This window comes from Coffea eugenioides, chromosome 10 (assembly GCF_003713205.1).
Source record: "Coffea eugenioides isolate CCC68of chromosome 10, Ceug_1.0, whole genome shotgun sequence".
Classification (NCBI taxonomy): Eukaryota; Viridiplantae; Streptophyta; class Magnoliopsida; order Gentianales; family Rubiaceae; genus Coffea; species Coffea eugenioides.
In genome coordinates this window covers 12,631,694-12,651,840 of record NC_040044.1, presented here as the reverse complement: position 1 = coordinate 12,651,840, position 20,147 = coordinate 12,631,694, and the positions used below count along the sequence as shown (strand labels likewise).

The following is a 20,147-nucleotide window of genomic DNA, read 5'->3' as shown; positions in this document are numbered from 1 at the left end:
AGGGCTAATGATTGACGAAGCCCTAGTGAAATTGCTGACTGAAATGTAATTTTGTTGTATTGGCCAACTGGGGTATAATGTGCGTGTGAGTTGGAATCGTGAAGTCCGTTTTGGTCCTGTGGACTTGAGTATTTTTAAATCAAGCTACGTGAATATATTTCGCCTAGTATTGAACTATAAACTTTAGTATAGTACGGTAATGCTAGAAATCCGGGTGCCGGGATTTTTTCTTAAAACCTTGCCAACTAGTATTTCTTTCTTCGACTTAAACTAACCTTATTATTTTTAGGAAATAGTTACACAAGTTTTAGACCTTAGATTTCTTTAAAAATTGTCCCGACCAGTTACTTTAGAGAAACTTGCCAAAGATACGAGATTCGGATAATTTTAAAGGAAAAGACGTATGAAACTTGTTCGGCAAGAAACCTTACTTCAAGTAAATTAGTTCTAGCTACTCCGTTAGAAAGAAAAGTATCTTTTTTTTTGAAAACTATATGAAATAATTTACTACTTCTACCAGTTTTAATTCTAAGTGGAATTGTCGATTTATTTTGAGAAAGTAAACTAGTTATACGCTAGATAATCTTTGATACACGAAAACCTAGAACTTGTATAGAACACTTATAGTCTTTAAAACTTGGTTTTCTAGGGTTTAACGAGGACGCGGATTTTGATTCCCAGCTTGACTTTTGAGCTTCACTCTTGGTGAGTGTCCCTGCTTGTTCTATGCTTATTTGGTTAAAGTGCTTTCGTGACTCGATATGCGATAATTGAAAAAATGATTGCTGATCCATCGAAGTGAGCAGTGTATACTTATCACACTAGCCTTTCGAGTGGTGACTTGTTTGAAGTATTTTTCGTGAATATTTAGCTTGCGTTTGCTATAAGTGTTGGACGTAAAGTCGTTGGGTGAATCCCTGGACCAGTCTATAAGTGTTGGACGTAAAGTGGTTGGGTGAATCCCTCGACCAGTCTATAAGTGTTGGACGTAACGTCGTTGGGTGAATCCCTCGACCAGTCTAAGGTATACTCGAGTATTACCACTTTCATGCTTGGCGTGCGGGCCCGGTACAGGGGTAAGATTGGTGGTTGGAGTTAAGAAAAAAAAAAATAATAAAAAGATCTAGACGGACCTTAGGTAGTGAAAGTTGACGGAGGGTCGACTACGGAATTTTGATCAAGCTCGTGGGGAAATGGCTCTTGAGAGCCCTGTATCCTTTCTTGTGCTGTTAAACGCTTTCCTAATTGTTTACTTTAATTGAAGTTAATACTTGCTATTTGTTTTATGTGATTGCATGTTTTGGGGCACCACTGAGCTTTGGCTCACCCCACGTTATTTTGTTTTCCTTGACAGGTCTTGGCATGTGAGAAAGATCTGAAATCTACTTTACCGGTTATGAATGTAATTCGAATTAAACAGTGTAACTTTGTTTTGGGTTGCTATTTGAAGCTGGAAAAGTGCAAACCCTGGTTTTGTTACTTGGCTTGTAAGAATGTATCTGGCTGGTATAAATTTGTTAAATGGGATTTGTTTGACTTTATTCCGTGGGTTGTAACGCGTAAAATATTTAAGAATCGACGAGTCGCTATCTTAAAGTGCTGTTATCTCTGAAGTTAATGTGGTCTTGGTTATTGGTCTATTTTTGGTGGATCAATATTGTAATAGCTTAGGCTATACTTTAGAAAGGATTTGGGCTAGATTTCTTGCATGAGTCCTGGCGAGAGCTAGGCAGACGGCCTGCAAACCCTCTGGTTCGCCTTAGGGGAAAGTGGGATCGCCACAGGTGGTATCAGAGTCTAGGTTAGAAAAGTTATATGAAAGACATATTAGATATGTTAGAAACCCTAATCCTTTCTAGAAGTAAGAAATGAGACCATTAGATATGTCTTAAGTGATATCTGAACCAGTTAGCTATTTAAGTTTTAACCTTTGGGTTTTGATTCTTTGGCAGGTATGGAAAACAGAAATGGACATGCTAATGGTGATGGAGTGACTAATGGACACGTAGAGCCGCTTAGATCCATCTCATATAGGCCACGAGGTGGATGAGCTCATGTGCGGTATACACCAGCTGATAGGTATCCTCGATGCCAGTGTAGAGCTACTTACGCTTACCCTAATGAGTTAGTGCAATCTTTGGACGATGAGCGCCGCCAGTTGTGGGACGCTAATCATACCTTGACCCAAGATGCTGAGGAGTTGAGCATCATGGTTGACACCCAGTTCGACCGTATAGCCGACTTAGAGATGAGGCTAGCGGCTGAGCATGCTAGGTTGGAGGCTGCTCGTGTGGAGATTGAGCGACAGAGGTCTCGGGTGACTCGATTAGTTGAGGGGATATGTGATAGGAGTGTTGGTATTAGGGCTGACGCCACTATGATGATGGATGAGGCCACGAGTATTCTTCAGGGTAATGCTCAGGCGAGTGGCGAGGAGGACCAGGAGGAGGATCCGGAGGAGGACGTTGCTCCTGGTAGCCCTGCTGAGGGTTAGGTTAGGTCTGACTTGATAGTACGAGATATGTAGGGATAGAAAGTGGGACATTTGTTAGGTCATCAAATTTTGTCTAGTTGGATGACTTACGTTTGAGGCACCCATCCCTAATTTTTTTGTTTAAGGGATTATTTGTATGTATTTTTGTTAAACTCATGTGCCTTACTTTTGGAAAGTGTCCCAACCGTTATTGTATGACTCTCACGTGGAATATATATTAAGCATCTTATTCTTCTTCTTCTCAATTTTGATTTGATTTTATTTACAAAGAGAAAACTAATAACAAATAATATTCTCGCCTAATTGCCTTATTTCTCAATAATAGGCATAACTAGGTCATGGATCGACAAGTGATAGGTAGGGGCGAACTAGACAACCCCCCGAGGAGGGTGGTGATAGGGAACTTGAGGTCAATCAAGACCAAGTGGCCACCGCAATTAATCGAATCACTGATGTCCTACAACGCTTGACTGAGCACCAAGCCTCTGGACAAGTGCGTCACCAAGGAGGCCCAGCCGATACTGAGGATCGGGCACTAGAGAGATTTTTGAAGTTCGGACCTCCCAAGTTCTATGGAGGACCTGAACCGGAGGTAGCCGAAGGCTGGTGGGAGAGAATCTCCGACATTTTCGCAGCCTTAAACAATGCGGAAGAAAGACAAGTGACTTTCACTACATTCCGGTTTGAGGGAGCTGCTCGCTCCTGGTGGAACCTGGTCAGGGTTAACTGGGATAGGAATCATACTCCCAGAACCTGGGCGAACTTCACAAGGAAGTTCAACGCCAAGTTTGTTCCACCTCTCATCCAGGAGAAAAGAGAGGACGACTTCATCAAATGTAGGCAAGGGGCGATGAGTGTCGCCGAATATGAGGTTCAATTCACGAAATTGTCCCGTTTTGCTCCTGAATTGGTAGCCACGGAACGAGGACGTGTAAGGAGGTTTGTGCAGGGACTAAATGTGGAAATTCAGGAAGGTTTAGCTGCCGTTCGATTGGACACATTTGCCGATGCTGTCGAGAGATCCCAAAGGGTTGAAGTAGCCAGAGCCCAAGTAAAATTCTTCCAGGCTAAGAAAAGATTTGCCCCTAGTAGCAGTCGGGTGCCAACTTATGGAAGTACTCCACCGGCCAAAGTGGGTCGAGGAACGGGTGGAATGAATAGTCCTGGAGCACCACGAGGCGCTCTAGCGAGAGGAACTGGGGCAAGAAGTGCAGGGGGAAGAGATAATGGAGCTAGAGGGGGACCAACTGGAAGGGGTCAACCTAGAAATGTCTCGCAAGGAGGTCGTGCGATAATTTCCCAGGTGACTTGCGCATATTGCAAGAGAATTGGCCATACCGAGGACGATTACTGGAAGAAACAAGGAAAGTGCTTGAAGTGCGGAAGCAGTGAGCACCAAATTTCCGGTTACCCAAAAATGCAAGACGGTGGTATCCTGAATGCTAGACCAACCAATTCTGGAGGAAATAGGCCGAAAGTTCCGGCCAGGGTGTACGCTATAGATGACCAACCTGTACCTGATTCCTCGGAAGTTGTGGAAGGTACTCTTCCAATTTTTCATCGATTAGCTAGAGTACTAATTGATCCTGATGCAACTCATTCATTTGTGAATCCAACTTTTATGTCCGAAATTGATGTGCAATCTGTTAAATTACCCTTAGATCTTGAAGTTAGGACACCTATGGGTAATAAGAGTATAATCACTAGCTTGGCCTATAAGAACTACGAATTCTGGGTTGGAGAGCGTAAGATGCTAGTAGACCTAGTCAGTTTGGACATAAAAGGGTATGATGTTATCATAGGAATGGATTTCCTAGCTCATTACCATGCTAAGTTTGACTGTAGAGCAAAAGTGGTAGAATTTTGGATTCCTGGGGAAGCAACCTTGAAATTGGATGTGAAAGGTAGGTTAGCATCAACTGCTATGATTTCGGGAATTCGGGCAAGAAAAATGTTGTATAAAGGAGCGCAAGGTTTCTTAGCTTTTCTGATTAACGCTTCCTGTGACCAAGTGAAGTTAGAAGTGTACCAGTGGTACGGAAATTTCCAGATGTTTTTCCCGAAGAACTAAAAACATTACTACCGGAGAGAGAAGTGGAGTTCAATATTGACTTGGTGCCGGGAACGACTCCGATTTCTAAGACTCCGTACCGAATGGCTCCTGCAGAGCTAAAAGAGTTGAAAATTCAACTGCAGGACCTACTGGAGAAAGGTTTCGTTAGAGAAAGTGACTCACCATGGGGCGCACCCGTTCTATTTGTCAAGAAAAAGGACGGAAGCTTGAGGTTATGTATCGATTACCGAGGGTTAAACGAGGTTACAATTAAGAACAAATACCCTCTACCTTTGATCGATAGTTTATTTGATCAGCTGCAAGAATCTGTGGTTTTCTCTAAGCTGGACATGAGGCAAGGGTATTACCAATTGAAAATTAAGAAGGAAGACATACCCAAGACTGCTTTTAATACAAAAGGGTAAGGTAATTGCCTACGCCTTTAGAAAATGGAAGTCTCACGAACAAAATCACCCAACGCATGACATAGAATTGGCCGCAGTGATCCTTGCCTTAAAGAAACGGAGACATTACTTGTATGGTGTGACCTTTGAGGTTTATACGGACCACAAGAGCCTTAAGTACTTGTTTTCCCAAAAGGAATTGAATTTGAGACAGAGGCGATGGGTAGAATTTTTAGAAGATTATGATTGTTCAATAAACTACCACCCAGGAAAAGCCAACGTGGTAGCAGACGCTCTAAGTAGAAAAGTCCAAGTAGCAGGGTTAATGGTAAAAGAATGGGACATGTTAGAAGAGATTAGCAATTGGAACCCTCGCTTGGAGAGATTGAAGATTTTATTTGGGAACCTGACGTTGAAATCACCGTTGATGGAGCGTATTAAAGAGGCACAGAAAACGGACCCCACGATCCAGAAAAGGTTGAAAACAGTGCAAAACGGAGAAAACCTAGATTTTAAACTAGGGTCTGAAGGAGAATTAAGGTTTCAAGATCGAATTGTGGTTCCAGTTGATGAAGAATTAAGGAAAGAAATTCTAGAAGAATCACATCGATCGAGGTATACTATACACCCAGGAGTGAACAAAATGTATCATGATGTGAAGGAATCATACTGGTGGGACGGTTTTAAAAAGGACGTGGCAAAGTTTGTACAAAAATGTCTGATATGCCAGCAAGTAAAAGCTGGACATCAGAAACCTTCTGGTTTATTGCAGCCACTAGAAATCCCTGAATGGTAGTGGGACCACATAACCATGGATTTTGTAACGGGGTTGCCTCGAAGTTGAAAAGGATTTGATGCGGTTTGGGTAATAGTTGACATGCTTACCAAGTCCGCACATTTTCTTCCTGTAAGCATGAGTTTTTCTTTAGAGAAATTGGCCAAGTTGTACACCGAAGAGATCATGAGATTGCATGGTATCCCTATAAGTATTATGTCTGATCGAGATCCAAGGTTTGTCTCGCGTTTCTGGCAGAAATTTCAAGAGTCATTGGGGACCAAGTTGAAATTTAGTACTGCGTACCATCCCCAAACCGACGGGCAGTCGGAAAGAACAATTCAGACTTTGGAGGATATGCTGAGGTCGTGTATATTGGATTTTGGAGGTAAATGGAGCCAGTACATGGCCTTAGTAGAATTTGCCTATAATAATAGCTATCATGCGTCAATTCAAATGGCACCTTATGAGGCATTGTATGGGAGAAGGTGTCGATCTCCGATTCATTGGAATGAAGTAGGAGAGAAGAGAATGTTGAATCCAACGGTTATACCTTGGATGGAGGAAGCTCATGAGAAAGTGAAAGTAATTAGAGAAAGGCTTCAAACTGCCCAAAGTCGACAAAAGAGCTACGCCGACACAAGGAGCAAAGATCTGGAATTTGAAGTAGGAGACAAAGTTTTTCTAAGAGTTAAACCCTTGAAGAGCGGAGTAGTATCCAAGAAGGGTAAGAAGCTAAAATCAAGGTATATCGGACCTTTTGAAATTTTGAAACGAATCGGAAAAGTGGCGTATCAACTGCAATTGCCTTCGAGCATGGCCAAGATTCACAATGTATTTCATGTTTCTATGCTTAAAAAATATCACCCCGATCCAAGCCACGTGTTGCAATTAGAAGGTATTGAAGTAGATGAGTCATTAACTTATGAGGAAGGACCAGTTAAGATTTTGGAAAGAGGAGTGAAGGAATTGCGAAATAAGAAAATTCATTTGGTGAAAATTCTATGGAAAAATCATGAAATAGAGGAAGCAACTTGGGAACTGGAAGAAGCTATGCAGAAGAAATACCCTGAGCTATTTCGTTAGAATGTGAGAATTTTGAGGACAAAATTCATTTAAGGGGGGGAGAATGTGAGAACCTCGAAAAAAATACCTATATATATATATATATTCATTTATGCATATTTCATTTTGCATTTTTTATTCTTAAATAAATTCTAGCTTTAATTCTACTTGTTCTTAAATAAGTACGTAAAAAAATAGTTTTATGTTACAAATAATTTAATTGTGCAAAATATTGAGTTATTTGATTCTCGCCAAGTTAGAATAATATTTCTTGATGTAAACTATTTTATTATTTTAAGATTAATTCCTTGAATTTCCGATAACTAGTTTTAATCGTTAATAATGTTAAGTGTTAACGGGAACCCTAGAATTAAGAAGAATCGATATATATTAGATAAACCGTTACAGGTACACGGGGTATACTTAGGACGTTAAGAATCTCGATAATCGAATTTCTGCAAGATTAGTATATTATTAGGCATTCAAATTACACTTGGGGTAAATTTTGGAATTAGATTAGAATTGAGGTCTTAGGTGGAAATTCGGAGGAAATGTGAAAAGACTAAAGTAGCCTCCACAATTTCGGAAAATTACCATGCAACCATCCGAGCTCCATTGGCCACTCTTCAAATCAGAACATTTCCATTCTCTGCCGGACTGCATTTCCTTTTATCCTCTCAAACACTCCACCTCCCTCATCCGCAACTCATTTCCATTCCACCACCTCAACTCACAACAACATTTCCTTTGCCTTGTTATCATCGACGAAGTGCGAGAGAGGGAGTTGCATTCCATACTCTGCAAGTCGAGAGGAAAGAAAAGAAAGGAAGCCGCGTGAGTGCAGCAACCTTTCCGTTCTAGAGAGAGAGAGAGAGAGCAAGTGGAAGTCGTGTGAGCTGCTGATCATCACCACCTTCATCAACTCCAGCCATCAAAACCACAGCTGCACCAACCGCAACCAGGACCCGCACCTCCTGTTAGCGAGCGAGCCGAGAGGAGAGAAAATTTCAGTGCCTGTCGCGTGAGTGAGCTTCGATTTGAGGTAATTTTCTGGACTGAGATGCGTTGATCAGAGGTAGATTAGGCTGGTTATGGACATGCATGTGATATTGTACCTTCAGATGACAAGCTAAGACAATGAAAAATCTGATTTGTGGAAAAAAAATGGGTTTACCGAGAGCTTGTTCAGGAAATGCAGCTTTTAATTTGCATTCTTGGGATAATCTGAGCCGATAGATGTGATTAACTTACTAAAAACAAGATTATTAAGTCTTGCATGAGGTTAATTAGTTCGATTAAGCCAGGAAATAAGAATGAAACAGAAACCTGCTGCATGCAAGCTCATCCGAGAGTAGTTGCACAAAATTCTGGAATTATGGATGAATATTGTTGTTGCCCGAACTGATTTTGGACTGGAAATGATAGCTAATTAGTTCAGTAGTTGTGCATGTGAGATTTGAGTGCAAAATACAAGGTTTTAGCCGAAGGAAAAATTTGGATTGTGACCGAGCAAATGCTGGAAAAGTTTCTGATTTTTGCCGAGGGAGTGAAACTGGAAATTTCAGCTTGTTCTGGAAATCTTCTGTGGCGAATAACGTTTGGAAATGCATAAAATATGTTGTTCTAAGTCTTGCTAAATACCTAGATGTGAAGCTCTTGATATGTTGGCCGGAAATGTTAAAACTAAGCTGTTGAAATTTTTCCAGTTTCGGCCGAGGAAAGGCATGGTGAATTTTCTAGTTTTCCTTACGAATTTTGGGTTCCAAATTGTTACACTAAAGTTTGATTCGCTATATAATACCTGAGTTTTAACATGCAAGTTAGATTTGAGGGCATAATGAAGAGATTATTGGTTGAAATCTTGGGTAAGACGTTGTATCAATCTGGTCCCTGTGTTCATGTACATGTTAGCGACTTTTAACAGTTGCATTTTAGTTGAGTCGTGATAATAAGAAATTGTTGGATGCCAAGAGCTAATGATTGATGAAGCCTTGGACTTATTTTTGTTTAAATTCTGATGTGAAATGAATTTATTGAGACCTAGGGCTAATGATTGACGAAGCCCTAGTGAAATTGCTGACTGAAATGTAATTTTGTTGTATTGGCCAACTGGGGTATAATGTGCGTGTGAGTTGGAATCGTGAAGTCCGTTTTGGTCCTGTGGACTTGAGTATTTTTAAATCAAGCTACGTGAATATATTTCGCCTAGTATTGAACTATAAACTTTAGTATAGTACGGTAATGCTAGAAATCCGGGTGCCGGGATTTTTTCTTAAAACCTTGCCAACTAGTATTTCTTTCTTCGACTTAAACTAACCTTATTATTTTTAGGAAATAGTTACACAAGTTTTAGACCTTAGATTTCTTTAAAAATTGTCCCGACCAGTTACTTTAGAGAAACTTGCCAAAGATACGAGATTCGGATAATTTTAAAGGAAAAGACGTATGAAACTTGTTCGGCAAGAAACCTTACTTCAAGTAAATTAGTTCTAGCTACTCCGTTAGAAAGAAAAGTATCTTTTTTTTTGAAAACTATATGAAATAATTTACTACTTCTACCAGTTTTAATTCTAAGTGGAATTGTCGATTTATTTTGAGAAAGTAAACTAGTTATACGCTAGATAATCTTTGATACACGAAAACCTAGAACTTGTATAGAACACTTATAGTCTTTAAAACTTGGTTTTCTAGGGTTTAACGAGGACGCGGATTTTGATTCCCAGCTTGACTTTTGAGCTTCACTCTTGGTGAGTGTCCCTGCTTGTTCTATGCTTATTTGGTTAAAGTGCTTTCGTGACTCGATATGCGATAATTGAAAAAATGATTGCTGATCCATCGAAGTGAGCAGTGTATACTTATCACACTAGCCTTTCGAGTGGTGACTTGTTTGAAGTATTTTTCGTGAATATTTAGCTTGCGTTTGCTATAAGTGTTGGACGTAAAGTCGTTGGGTGAATCCCTGGACCAGTCTATAAGTGTTGGACGTAAAGTGGTTGGGTGAATCCCTCGACCAGTCTATAAGTGTTGGACGTAACGTCGTTGGGTGAATCCCTCGACCAGTCTAAGGTATACTCGAGTATTACCACTTTCATGCTTGGCGTGCGGGCCCGGTACAGGGGTAAGATTGGTGGTTGGAGTTAAGAAAAAAAAAAATAATAAAAAGATCTAGACGGACCTTAGGTAGTGAAAGTTGACGGAGGGTCGACTACGGAATTTTGATCAAGCTCGTGGGGAAATGGCTCTTGAGAGCCCTGTATCCTTTCTTGTGCTGTTAAACGCTTTCCTAATTGTTTACTTTAATTGAAGTTAATACTTGCTATTTGTTTTATGTGATTGCATGTTTTGGGGCACCACTGAGCTTTGGCTCACCCCACGTTATTTTGTTTTCCTTGACAGGTCTTGGCATGTGAGAAAGATCTGAAATCTACTTTACCGGTTATGAATGTAATTCGAATTAAACAGTGTAACTTTGTTTTGGGTTGCTATTTGAAGCTGGAAAAGTGCAAACCCTGGTTTTGTTACTTGGCTTGTAAGAATGTATCTGGCTGGTATAAATTTGTTAAATGGGATTTGTTTGACTTTATTCCGTGGGTTGTAACGCGTAAAATATTTAAGAATCGACGAGTCGCTATCTTAAAGTGCTGTTATCTCTGAAGTTAATGTGGTCTTGGTTATTGGTCTATTTTTGGTGGATCAATATTGTAATAGCTTAGGCTATACTTTAGAAAGGATTTGGGCTAGATTTCTTGCATGAGTCCTGGCGAGAGCTAGGCAGACGGCCTGCAAACCCTCTGGTTCGCCTTAGGGGAAAGTGGGATCGCCACAGGTGGTATCAGAGTCTAGGTTAGAAAAGTTATATGAAAGACATATTAGATATGTTAGAAACCCTAATCCTTTCTAGAAGTAAGAAATGAGACCATTAGATATGTCTTAAGTGATATCTGAACCAGTTAGCTATTTAAGTTTTAACCTTTGGGTTTTGATTCTTTGGCAGGTATGGAAAACAGAAATGGACATGCTAATGGTGATGGAGTGACTAATGGACACGTAGAGCCGCTTAGATCCATCTCATATAGGCCACGAGGTGGATGAGCTCATGTGCGGTATACACCAGCTGATAGGTATCCTCGATGCCAGTGTAGAGCTACTTACGCTTACCCTAATGAGTTAGTGCAATCTTTGGACGATGAGCGCCGCCAGTTGTGGGACGCTAATCATACCTTGACCCAAGATGCTGAGGAGTTGAGCATCATGGTTGACACCCAGTTCGACCGTATAGCCGACTTAGAGATGAGGCTAGCGGCTGAGCATGCTAGGTTGGAGGCTGCTCGTGTGGAGATTGAGCGACAGAGGTCTCGGGTGACTCGATTAGTTGAGGGGATACGTGATAGGAGTGTTGGTATTAGGGCTGACGCCACTATGATGATGGATGAGGCCACGAGTATTCTTCAGGGTAATGCTCAGGCGAGTGGCGAGGAGGACCAGGAGGAGGATCCGGAGGAGGACGTTGCTCCTGGTAGCCCTGCTGAGGGTTAGGTTAGGTCTGACTTGATAGTACGAGATATGTAGGGATAGAAAGTGGGACATTTGTTAGGTCATCAAATTTTGTCTAGTTGGATGACTTACGTTTGAGGCACCCATCCCTAATTTTTTTGTTTAAGGGATTATTTGTATGTATTTTTGTTAAACTCATGTGCCTTACTTTTGGAAAGTGTCCCAACCGTTATTGTATGACTCTCACGTGGAATATATATTAAGCATCTTATTCTTCTTCTTCTCAATTTTGATTTGATTTTATTTACAAAGAGAAAACTAATAACAAATAATATTCTCGCCTAATTGCCTTATTTCTCAATAATAGGCATAACTAGGTCATGGATCGACAAGTGATAGGTAGGGGCGAACTAGACAACCCCCCGAGGAGGGTGGTGATAGGGAACTTGAGGTCAATCAAGACCAAGTGGCCACCGCAATTAATCGAATCACTGATGTCCTACAACGCTTGACTGAGCACCAAGCCTCTGGACAAGTACGTCACCAAGGAGGCCCAGCCGATACTGAGGATCGGGCACTGGAGAGATTTTTGAAGTTCGGACCTCCCAAGTTCTATGGAGGACCTGAACCGGAGGTAGCCGAAGGCTGGTGGGAGAGAATCTCCGACATTTTCGCAGCCTTAAACAATGCGGAAGAAAGACAAGTGACTTTCGCTGCATTCCAGTTTGAGGGAGCTGCTCGCTCCTGGTGGAACCTGGTCAGGGTTAACTGGGACAGGAATCATACTCCCAGAACCTGGGCAAACTTCACAAGGGAGTTCAACGCCGAGTTTCTTCCACCTCTCATCCAGGAGAAAAGAGAGGACGACTTCATCAAATGTAGGCAAGGGGCGATGAGTGTCGCCGAATATGAGGTCTAATTCACGAAATTGTCCCGTTTTGCTCCTGAATTGGTAGCCACAGAACGAGGGCGTGTAAGGAGGTTTGTGCAGGGACTAAATGTGGAAATTCAGGAAGGTTTAGCTGCCGTTCGACTGGACACATTTGCCAATGCTGTCGAGAGAGCCCAAAGGGTTGAAGTAGCCAGAGCCCAAGTAAAATCCTTTCAGGCTAAGAAAAGATTTGCCCCTAGTAGCAGTCGGGAGCCAACTTATGGAAGTACTCCACCGGCCAAAATGGGTCGAGGAACGGGTGGAATGAATAGTCCTGGAATATCACGAGGCGCTCTAGCGAGAGGAACTGGGACAAGAAGTGCAGGGGGAAGAGATAATGGAGCTAGAGGGGGACCAACTGGAAGGGGTCAACCTAGAAATGTCTCGCAAGGAGGTCGTACGATAATTTCCCAGGTGACTTGCGCGTATTGCAAGAAAATTGGCCATACTGAGGACGTTTGCTGGAAGAAACAAGAAAAGTGCTTGAAGTGCGGAAGCAGTGAGCACCAAATTTCGGGTTGCCCAAAAATGCAAGATGGTGGTACCCTGAATGCTACACCAGTCAATTCTGGAGGAAATAGGCCGAAAGTTCCGGCCAGGGTGTACGCTATAAATGACCAACCTGTACCTGATTCCTCGGAAGTTGTGGAAGGTACTCTTCCAATTTTTCATCGATTAGCTAGAGTAGTAATTGATCCTGATGCAACTCATTCATTTGTGAATCCAACTTTTATGTCCGGAATTGATGTGCAATCTGTTAAATTACCCTTCGATCTTGAAGTTAGGACACCTATGGGTAATAAGAGTATAATCACTAGCCTGGCCGATAAGAACTACGAATTCTGGGTTGGAGAGCGTAAGATGCTAGTAGACCTAGTCAGTTTGGACATAAAAGGGTATGATGTTATCATAGGAATGGATTTCCTAGCTCATTACCATGCTAAGTTTGACTGTAGGGCAAAAGTGGTAGAATTTTGGATTCCTGGGGAAGCAACCTTGAAATTGGATGTGAAAGGTAGGTTAGCATCAACTGCCATGATTTCGGAAATTCGGGCAAGAAAAATGTTGTATAAAGGAGCGCAAGGTTTCTTAGCTTTTCTGATTAACGCTCCCTGTGACCAAGTGAAGTTAGAAGATGTACCAGTGGTACGGGAATTTTCTGATATTTTTCCCGAAGAACTAAAAACATTACCGCCGGAGAGAGAAGTGAAGTTCAAGATTGATTTGGTGCCGGGAACGGCTCCGATTTCTAAGACTCCGTACCGAATGTCTCCTGCAGAGCTAAAAGAGTTGAAAATTCAACTGCAGGACCTACTGGAGAAAGTTTTCGATAGAGAAAGTGACTCACCATGGGGCGCACCCGTTCTATTTGTCAAGAAAAATGACGGAAGCTTGAGGTTATGTATCGATTACCGAGGGTTAAACGAGATTACAATTAAGAACAAATACCCTCTACCTTTGATCGATAGTTTATTTGATCAGCTGCAAGGATCTGTAGTTTTCTCTAAACTGGACTTGAGGCAAGGGTATTACCAATTGAAAATTAAGAAGGAAGACATACCCAAAACTGCTTTTAATACAAGATACGGACATTTTGAATTTGCAGTCATGCCATTTGGATTAACTAATGCACCAGTTGCTTTCATGGATTTGATGCAGCGAGTTTTTAAGAAGTATCTGGATCAGTTCGTAGTGATTTTCATCGATGATATTTTGATATATTCTAAGACTCGAGAGGAACATGTTAAGCACTTGGAGATGGTTTTACAGATATTAAGAGAGCATAAGTGGTATGCCAAATTCAGTAAGTGCGAGTTTTGGCTGGAAGAGATATCTTTTCTAGGACATAAGGTTTCTAAAGATGGAATTGCCGTAGATCCGGCAAAAGTTGAGGCAGTCACAATGTGGAAACAGCCAGAAACTCCAACAGAGGTTAGAAGTTTCTTGGGTTTAGCGGGTTACTATAGGAGGTTTATCAAGGATTTTTCGAAGATTGCTGGACCTATGGCCGAACTGACCAAGAAAGGTAACAAGTTTATCTGGACTCCAAAGTGCGAGTCAAGCTTTCAAGAGTTAAAAAGGCGCTTAACATCAGCTACTGTGTTGGCTTTGCCTGACGGAGTAGAAGGTTATGTCGTATACTCTGATGCCTCTAGAGAAGGTCTAGGATGCGTACTAATGCAAAAGGGTAAGGTAGTTGCCTACGCCTCTAGAAAATTGAAGTCTCACGAGCAAAATTACCCAACGCATGACCTAGAATTGGCCGCAGTGATCCTTGCCTTAAAGAAATGGAGACATTACTTGTATGGTGTGACCTTTGAGGTTTATACGGACCACAAGAGCCTTAAGTACTTGTTTTCTCAAAAGGAATTGAATTTGAGACAGAGACGATGGGTAGAATTTTTATAAGATTATGATTGTTCAATAAACTACCACCCAGGAAAAGCCAACGTGGTAGCAGACGCTCTAAGTAGAAAAGCCCAAGTAGCGGGGTTAATGGTAAAAGAATGGGACATGTTAGAAGAGATTAGCAATTGGAACCCTCGCTTGGAGAGATTGAAGATTTTATTTGGGAACCTGATGTTGAAATCACCGTTGATGGAGCGTATTAAAGAGGCACAGAAAACGGACCCCACGATCCAGAAAAGGTTGAAAACAGTGCAAAACGGAGAAAACCTAGATTTTAAACTAGGGTCTGAAGGAGAATTAAGGTTTCAAGATCGAATTGTGGTTCCAGTTGATGAAGAATTAAGGAAAGAAATTCTAGAAGAATCACATCGATCGAGGTATACTATACACCCAGGAGTGAACAAAATGTATCATGATGTGAAGGAATCATACTGGTGGGACGGTTTGAAAAAAGGACGTGGCAAAGTTTGTACAAAAATGTCTGATATGCCAGCAAGTAAAAGCTGAACATCAGAAACCTTCTGGTTTATTGCAGCCACTAGAAATCCCTGAATGGACGTGGGACCACATAACCATGGATTTTGTAACGGGGTTGCCTCGAAGTTGAAAAGGATTTGATGCGGTTTGGGTAATAGTTGACAGGCTTACCAAGTCCGCACATTTTCTACCTGTAAGCATGAGTTTTTCTTTAGAGAAATTGGCCAAGTTGTACACAAAAGAGATCATGAGATTGCATGGTATCCCTATAAGTATTGTGTCTGATCGAGATCCAAGGTTTGTCTCGCGTTTCTGGCAGAAATTTCAAGAGTCATTGGGGACCAAGTTGAAATTTAGTACTGCGTACCATCCCCAAACCGACGGGCAGTCGGAAAGAACAATTCAGACTTTGGAGGATATGCTGAGGTCGTGTATATTGGATTTTGGAGGTAAATGGAGCCAGTACATGGCCTTAGTAGAATTTGCCTATAATAATAGCTATCATGCGTCAATTCAAATGGCACCTTATGAGGCATTGTATGGGAGAAGGTGTCGATCTCCGATTCATTGGAATGAAGTAGGAGAGAAGAGAATGTTGAATCCAACGGTTATACCTTGGATGGAGGAAGCTCATGAGAAAGTGAAAGTAATTAGAGAAAGGCTTCAAACTGCCCAAAGTCGACAAAAGAGCTACGCCGACACAAGGAGCAAAGATCTGGAATTTGAAGTAGGAGACAAAGTTTTTCTAAGAGTTAAACCCTTGAAGAGCGGAGTAGTATCCAAGAAGGGTAAGAAGCTAAAATCAAGGTATATCGGACCTTTTGAAATTTTGAAACGAATCGGAAAAGTGGCGTATCAACTGCAATTGCCTTCGAGCATGGCCAAGATTCACAATGTATTTCATGTTTCTATGCTTAAAAAATATCACCCCGATCCAAGCCACGTGTTGCAATTAGAAGGTATTGAAGTAGATGAGTCATTAACTTATGAGGAAGGACCAGTTAAGATTTTGGAAAGAGGAGTGAAGGAATTGCGAAATAAGAAAATTCATTTGGTGAAAATTCTATGGAAAAATCATGAAATAGAGGAAGCAACTTGGGAACTGGAAGAAGCTATGCAGAAGAAATACCCTGAGCTATTTCGTTAGAATGTGAGAATTTTGAGGACAAAATTCATTTAAGGGGGGGAGAATGTGAGAACCTCGAAAAAAATACCTATATATATATATATATTCATTTATGCATATTTCATTTTGCATTTTTTATTCTTAAATAAATTCTAGCTTTAATTCTACTTGTTCTTAAATAAGTACGTAAAAAAATAGTTTTATGTTACAAATAATTTAATTGTGCAAAATATTGAGTTATTTGATTCTCGCCAAGTTAGAATAATATTTCTTGATGTAAACTATTTTATTGTTTTAAGATTAATTCCTTGAATTTCCGATAACTAGTTTTAATCGTTAATAATGTTAAGTGTTAACGGGAACCCTAGAATTAAGAAGAATCGATATATATTAGATAAACCATTACAGGTACACTGGGTATACTTAGGACGTTAAGAATCTCGATAATCGAATTTCTGCAAGATTAGTATATTATTAGGCATTCAAATTACACTTGGGGTAAATTTTGGAATTAGATTAGAATTGAGGTCTTAGGTGGAAATTCGGAGGAAATGTGAAAAGACTAAAATAGCCTCCACAATTTCGGAAAATTACCATGCAACCATCCGAGCTCCATTGGCCACTCTTCAAATCAGAACATTTCCATTCTCTGCCGAACTGTATTTCCTTTTATCCTCTCAAACACTCCACCTCCCTCATCCGCAACTCATTTCCATTCCACCACCTCAACTCACAACAACATTTCCTTTGCCTTGTTATCATCGACGAAGTGCGAGAGAGGGAGTTGCATTCCGTACTCTGCAAGTCGAGAGGAAAGAAAAGAAAGGAAGCCGCGCGAGTGCTGCAACCTTTCCGTTCTGGAGAGAGAGAGAGAGAGAGAGCAAGTGGAAGTCGTGTGAGTTGCTGATCATCACAACCTTCATCAACTCCAGCCATCAAAACCACAGCTGCACCAACCGCAACCAGGACCCGCACCTCCTGTTAGCGAGCGAGCCGAGATGAGAGAAAATTTCAGTGTCTCTGTCGCGTGAGTGAGCTTCAATCTGAGGTAATTTTCTGGACTGAGATGCGTTGATCAGAGGTAGATTAGGCTGGTTATGAACATGCATGTGATATTGTACCTTCAGATGACAAGCTAAGACAATGAAAAATCTGATTTGTGGAAAAAAAAAAGGGTTTACCGAGAGCTTGTTCAGGAAATGCAGCTTTTAATTTGCTTTCTTGGGATAATCTGAGCCGATAGATGTGATTAACTAACTAAAAACAAGATTATTAAGTCCTGCATGAGGTTAATTAGTTCGATAAAGCCAGGAAATAAGAATGAAACAGAAACTTGCTGCATGCAAGCTCATCCGAGAGTAGTTGCACAAAATTCTGGAATTATGGATGAATATTGTTGTTGCCCGAACTGATTTTGGACTGTAAATGATAGCTAATTAGTTCAGTAGTTGTGCATGTGAGATTTGAGTGCAAAATACAAGGTTTTAGCCGAAGGAAAAATTTGGATTGTGACCGAGCAAATGCTGGAAAAGTTTCTGATTTTTGCCGAGGGAGTGAAACTGGAAATTTCAGCTTGTTCTGGAAATCTTCTGTGGCGAATAACGTTTGGAAATGCATAAAATATGTTGTTCTAAGTCTTGCTAAATACCTAGATGTGAAGTTCTTGATATGTTGCTAGTTTTGGCCGGAAATGTTAAAACTAAGCTGCTGAAATTTTTCCAGTTTCGGCCGAGGAAAGGCATGGTGAATTTTCTAGTTTTCCTTATGAATTTTGGGTTCCAAATTGTTACACTAAAGTTTGATTCGCTATATTATACCTGAGTTTTAACATGCAAGTTAGATTTGAGGGCATAATGAAGAGATTATTGGTTGAAATCTTGGGTAAGACGTTGTATCAATCTTGTCCCTGTGTTCATGTACATGTTAGCGACTTTTAACAGTTGCATTTTAGTTGAGTCGTGATAATAAGAAATTGTTGGATGCCAAGAGCTAATGATTGATGAAGCCTTGGACTTATTTTTGTTTAAATTCTGATGTGAAATGAATTTATTGAGACCTAGGGCTAATGATTGACGAAGCCCTAGTGAAATTGCCTGACTGAAATGTAATTTTGCTATATTGGCCAACTGGGGTATAATGTGCGTGTGAGTTGGAATCGTGAAGTCCGTTTTGGTCCTGTGGACTTGAGTATTTTTAAATCAAGCTACGTGAATATATTTCGCCTAGTATTGAACTATAAACTTTAGTATAGTACGGTAATGCTAGAAATCCGGGTGCCGGGATTTTTTCTTAAAACCTTGCCAACTAGTATTTCTTTCTTCGACTTAAACTAACCTTATTATTTTTAGGAAATAGTTACACTAGTTTTAGACCTTAGATTTCTTTAAAAATTGTCCCGACCAGTTACTTTAGAGAAACTTGCCAAAAATACGAGATTCGGATAATTTTAAAGGAAAAGACGTATGAAACTTGTTCGGCAAGAAACCTTACTTCAAGTAAATTAGTTCTAGCTACTCCGTTAGAAAGAAAAGTATCTTTTTTTTTTGGAAACTATATGAAATAATTTACTACTTCTACCAGTTTTAATTCTAAGTGGAATTGTCGATTCATTTTGAGAAAGTAAACTAGTTATACGCTAGATAATCTTTGATACACGAAAACCTAGAACTTGTATAGAAGACTTATAGTCTTTAAAACTTGGTTTTCTAGGGTTTAACGAGGACGCGGATTTCGATTCCCAGCTTGACTTTTGAGCTTCACTCTTGGTGAGTGTCCCTGCTTGTTCTATGCTTATTTGGTTAAAGTGCTTTCGTGACTCGATATGCGATAATTGGAAAAATGATTGCTGATCCATCGAAGTGAGCAGTGTGTACTTATCACACTAGCCTTTCGAGTGGTGACTTGTTTGAAGTATTTTTCGTGAATATTTAGCTTGCGCTTGCTACAAGTGTTGGACGTAAAGTCGTTGGGTGAATTCCTCGACCAGTCTATAAGTGTTGGACGTAAAGTCGTTGGGTGAATCCCTCGACCAGTCTATAAGTGTTGGACGTAAAGTCGTTGAGTGAATCCCTCGACCAGTCTAAGGTATACTCGAGTATTACCACTTTCATGCTTGGCGTGCGGGCCCGGTACAGGGGTAAGATTGGTGGTTGGAGTTAAGAAAAAAAAATAATAAAAAGATCTACACGGACCTTAGGTAGTGAAAGTTGACGGAGGGTCGACTACGGAATTTTGATCAAGTTCGTGGGGAAATGGCTCTTGAGAGCCCTGTATCCTTTCTTGTGTTATTAAACGCTTTCCTAATTGTTTACTTTAATTGAAATTAATACTTGCTATTTGTTTTATGTGATTGCATGTTTTGGGGCAACACTGAACTTTGGCTCACCCCACGTTATTTTGTTTTCCTTGACAGGTCTTGGCATGTGAGAAAGATCTGAAATCTACTTTACCTGTTATGTATGTAATTCGAATTAAACAGTGTAACTTTGTTTTGGGTTGCCATTTGAAGTTGGAAAAGTGCAAACCCTGGTTTTGTTACTTGGCTTGTAAGAATGTATCTGGCTTGTATAAATTTGTTAAATGGGATTTGTTTGACTTTATTCCGTGGGTTGTAACGCGTAAAGTATTTAAGAATCGACGAGTCGCTATCTTAAAGTGCTGTTATCTCTGAAGTTAATGTGGTCTTGGTTATTGGTCTATTTTTGGTGGATCAATATTGTAATAGCTTAGACTATACTTTAGAAAGGATTTGGGCTAGATTTCTTGCGTGAGTCCTGGCGAGAGTTAGGCAGACGGCCCGCAAACCCTCTGGTTCGCCTTAGGGGAAAGTGGGGTCGCCACAACCTTGGATCCGAACATTTTGCTTAATCTATGTAAGGATCGAAGACAACCTAAGAGGGGATGAATTAGGTTGATTAAC

The 20,147-nt window shown here is 40.7% G+C and overlaps 1 protein-coding gene across 1 annotated transcript; it reads left to right on the top strand.

Moving 5' to 3' along the window:
- Positions 1–6,542: 6,542 nt before the first annotated feature.
- On the top strand, positions 6,543–15,232 carry LOC113750452. Its single transcript, XM_027294423.1, has 7 exons — positions 6,543–6,807; positions 10,786–10,838; positions 10,929–11,322; positions 11,810–12,198; positions 12,298–13,710; positions 13,876–14,409; positions 15,161–15,232. The coding sequence occupies exons 1-7, from the start codon at positions 6,543–6,545 to the stop codon at positions 15,230–15,232; spliced, it is 3,120 nt and encodes a 1,039-aa protein (XP_027150224.1).
- The last annotated feature ends 4,915 nt before the right edge of the window (positions 15,233–20,147 follow it).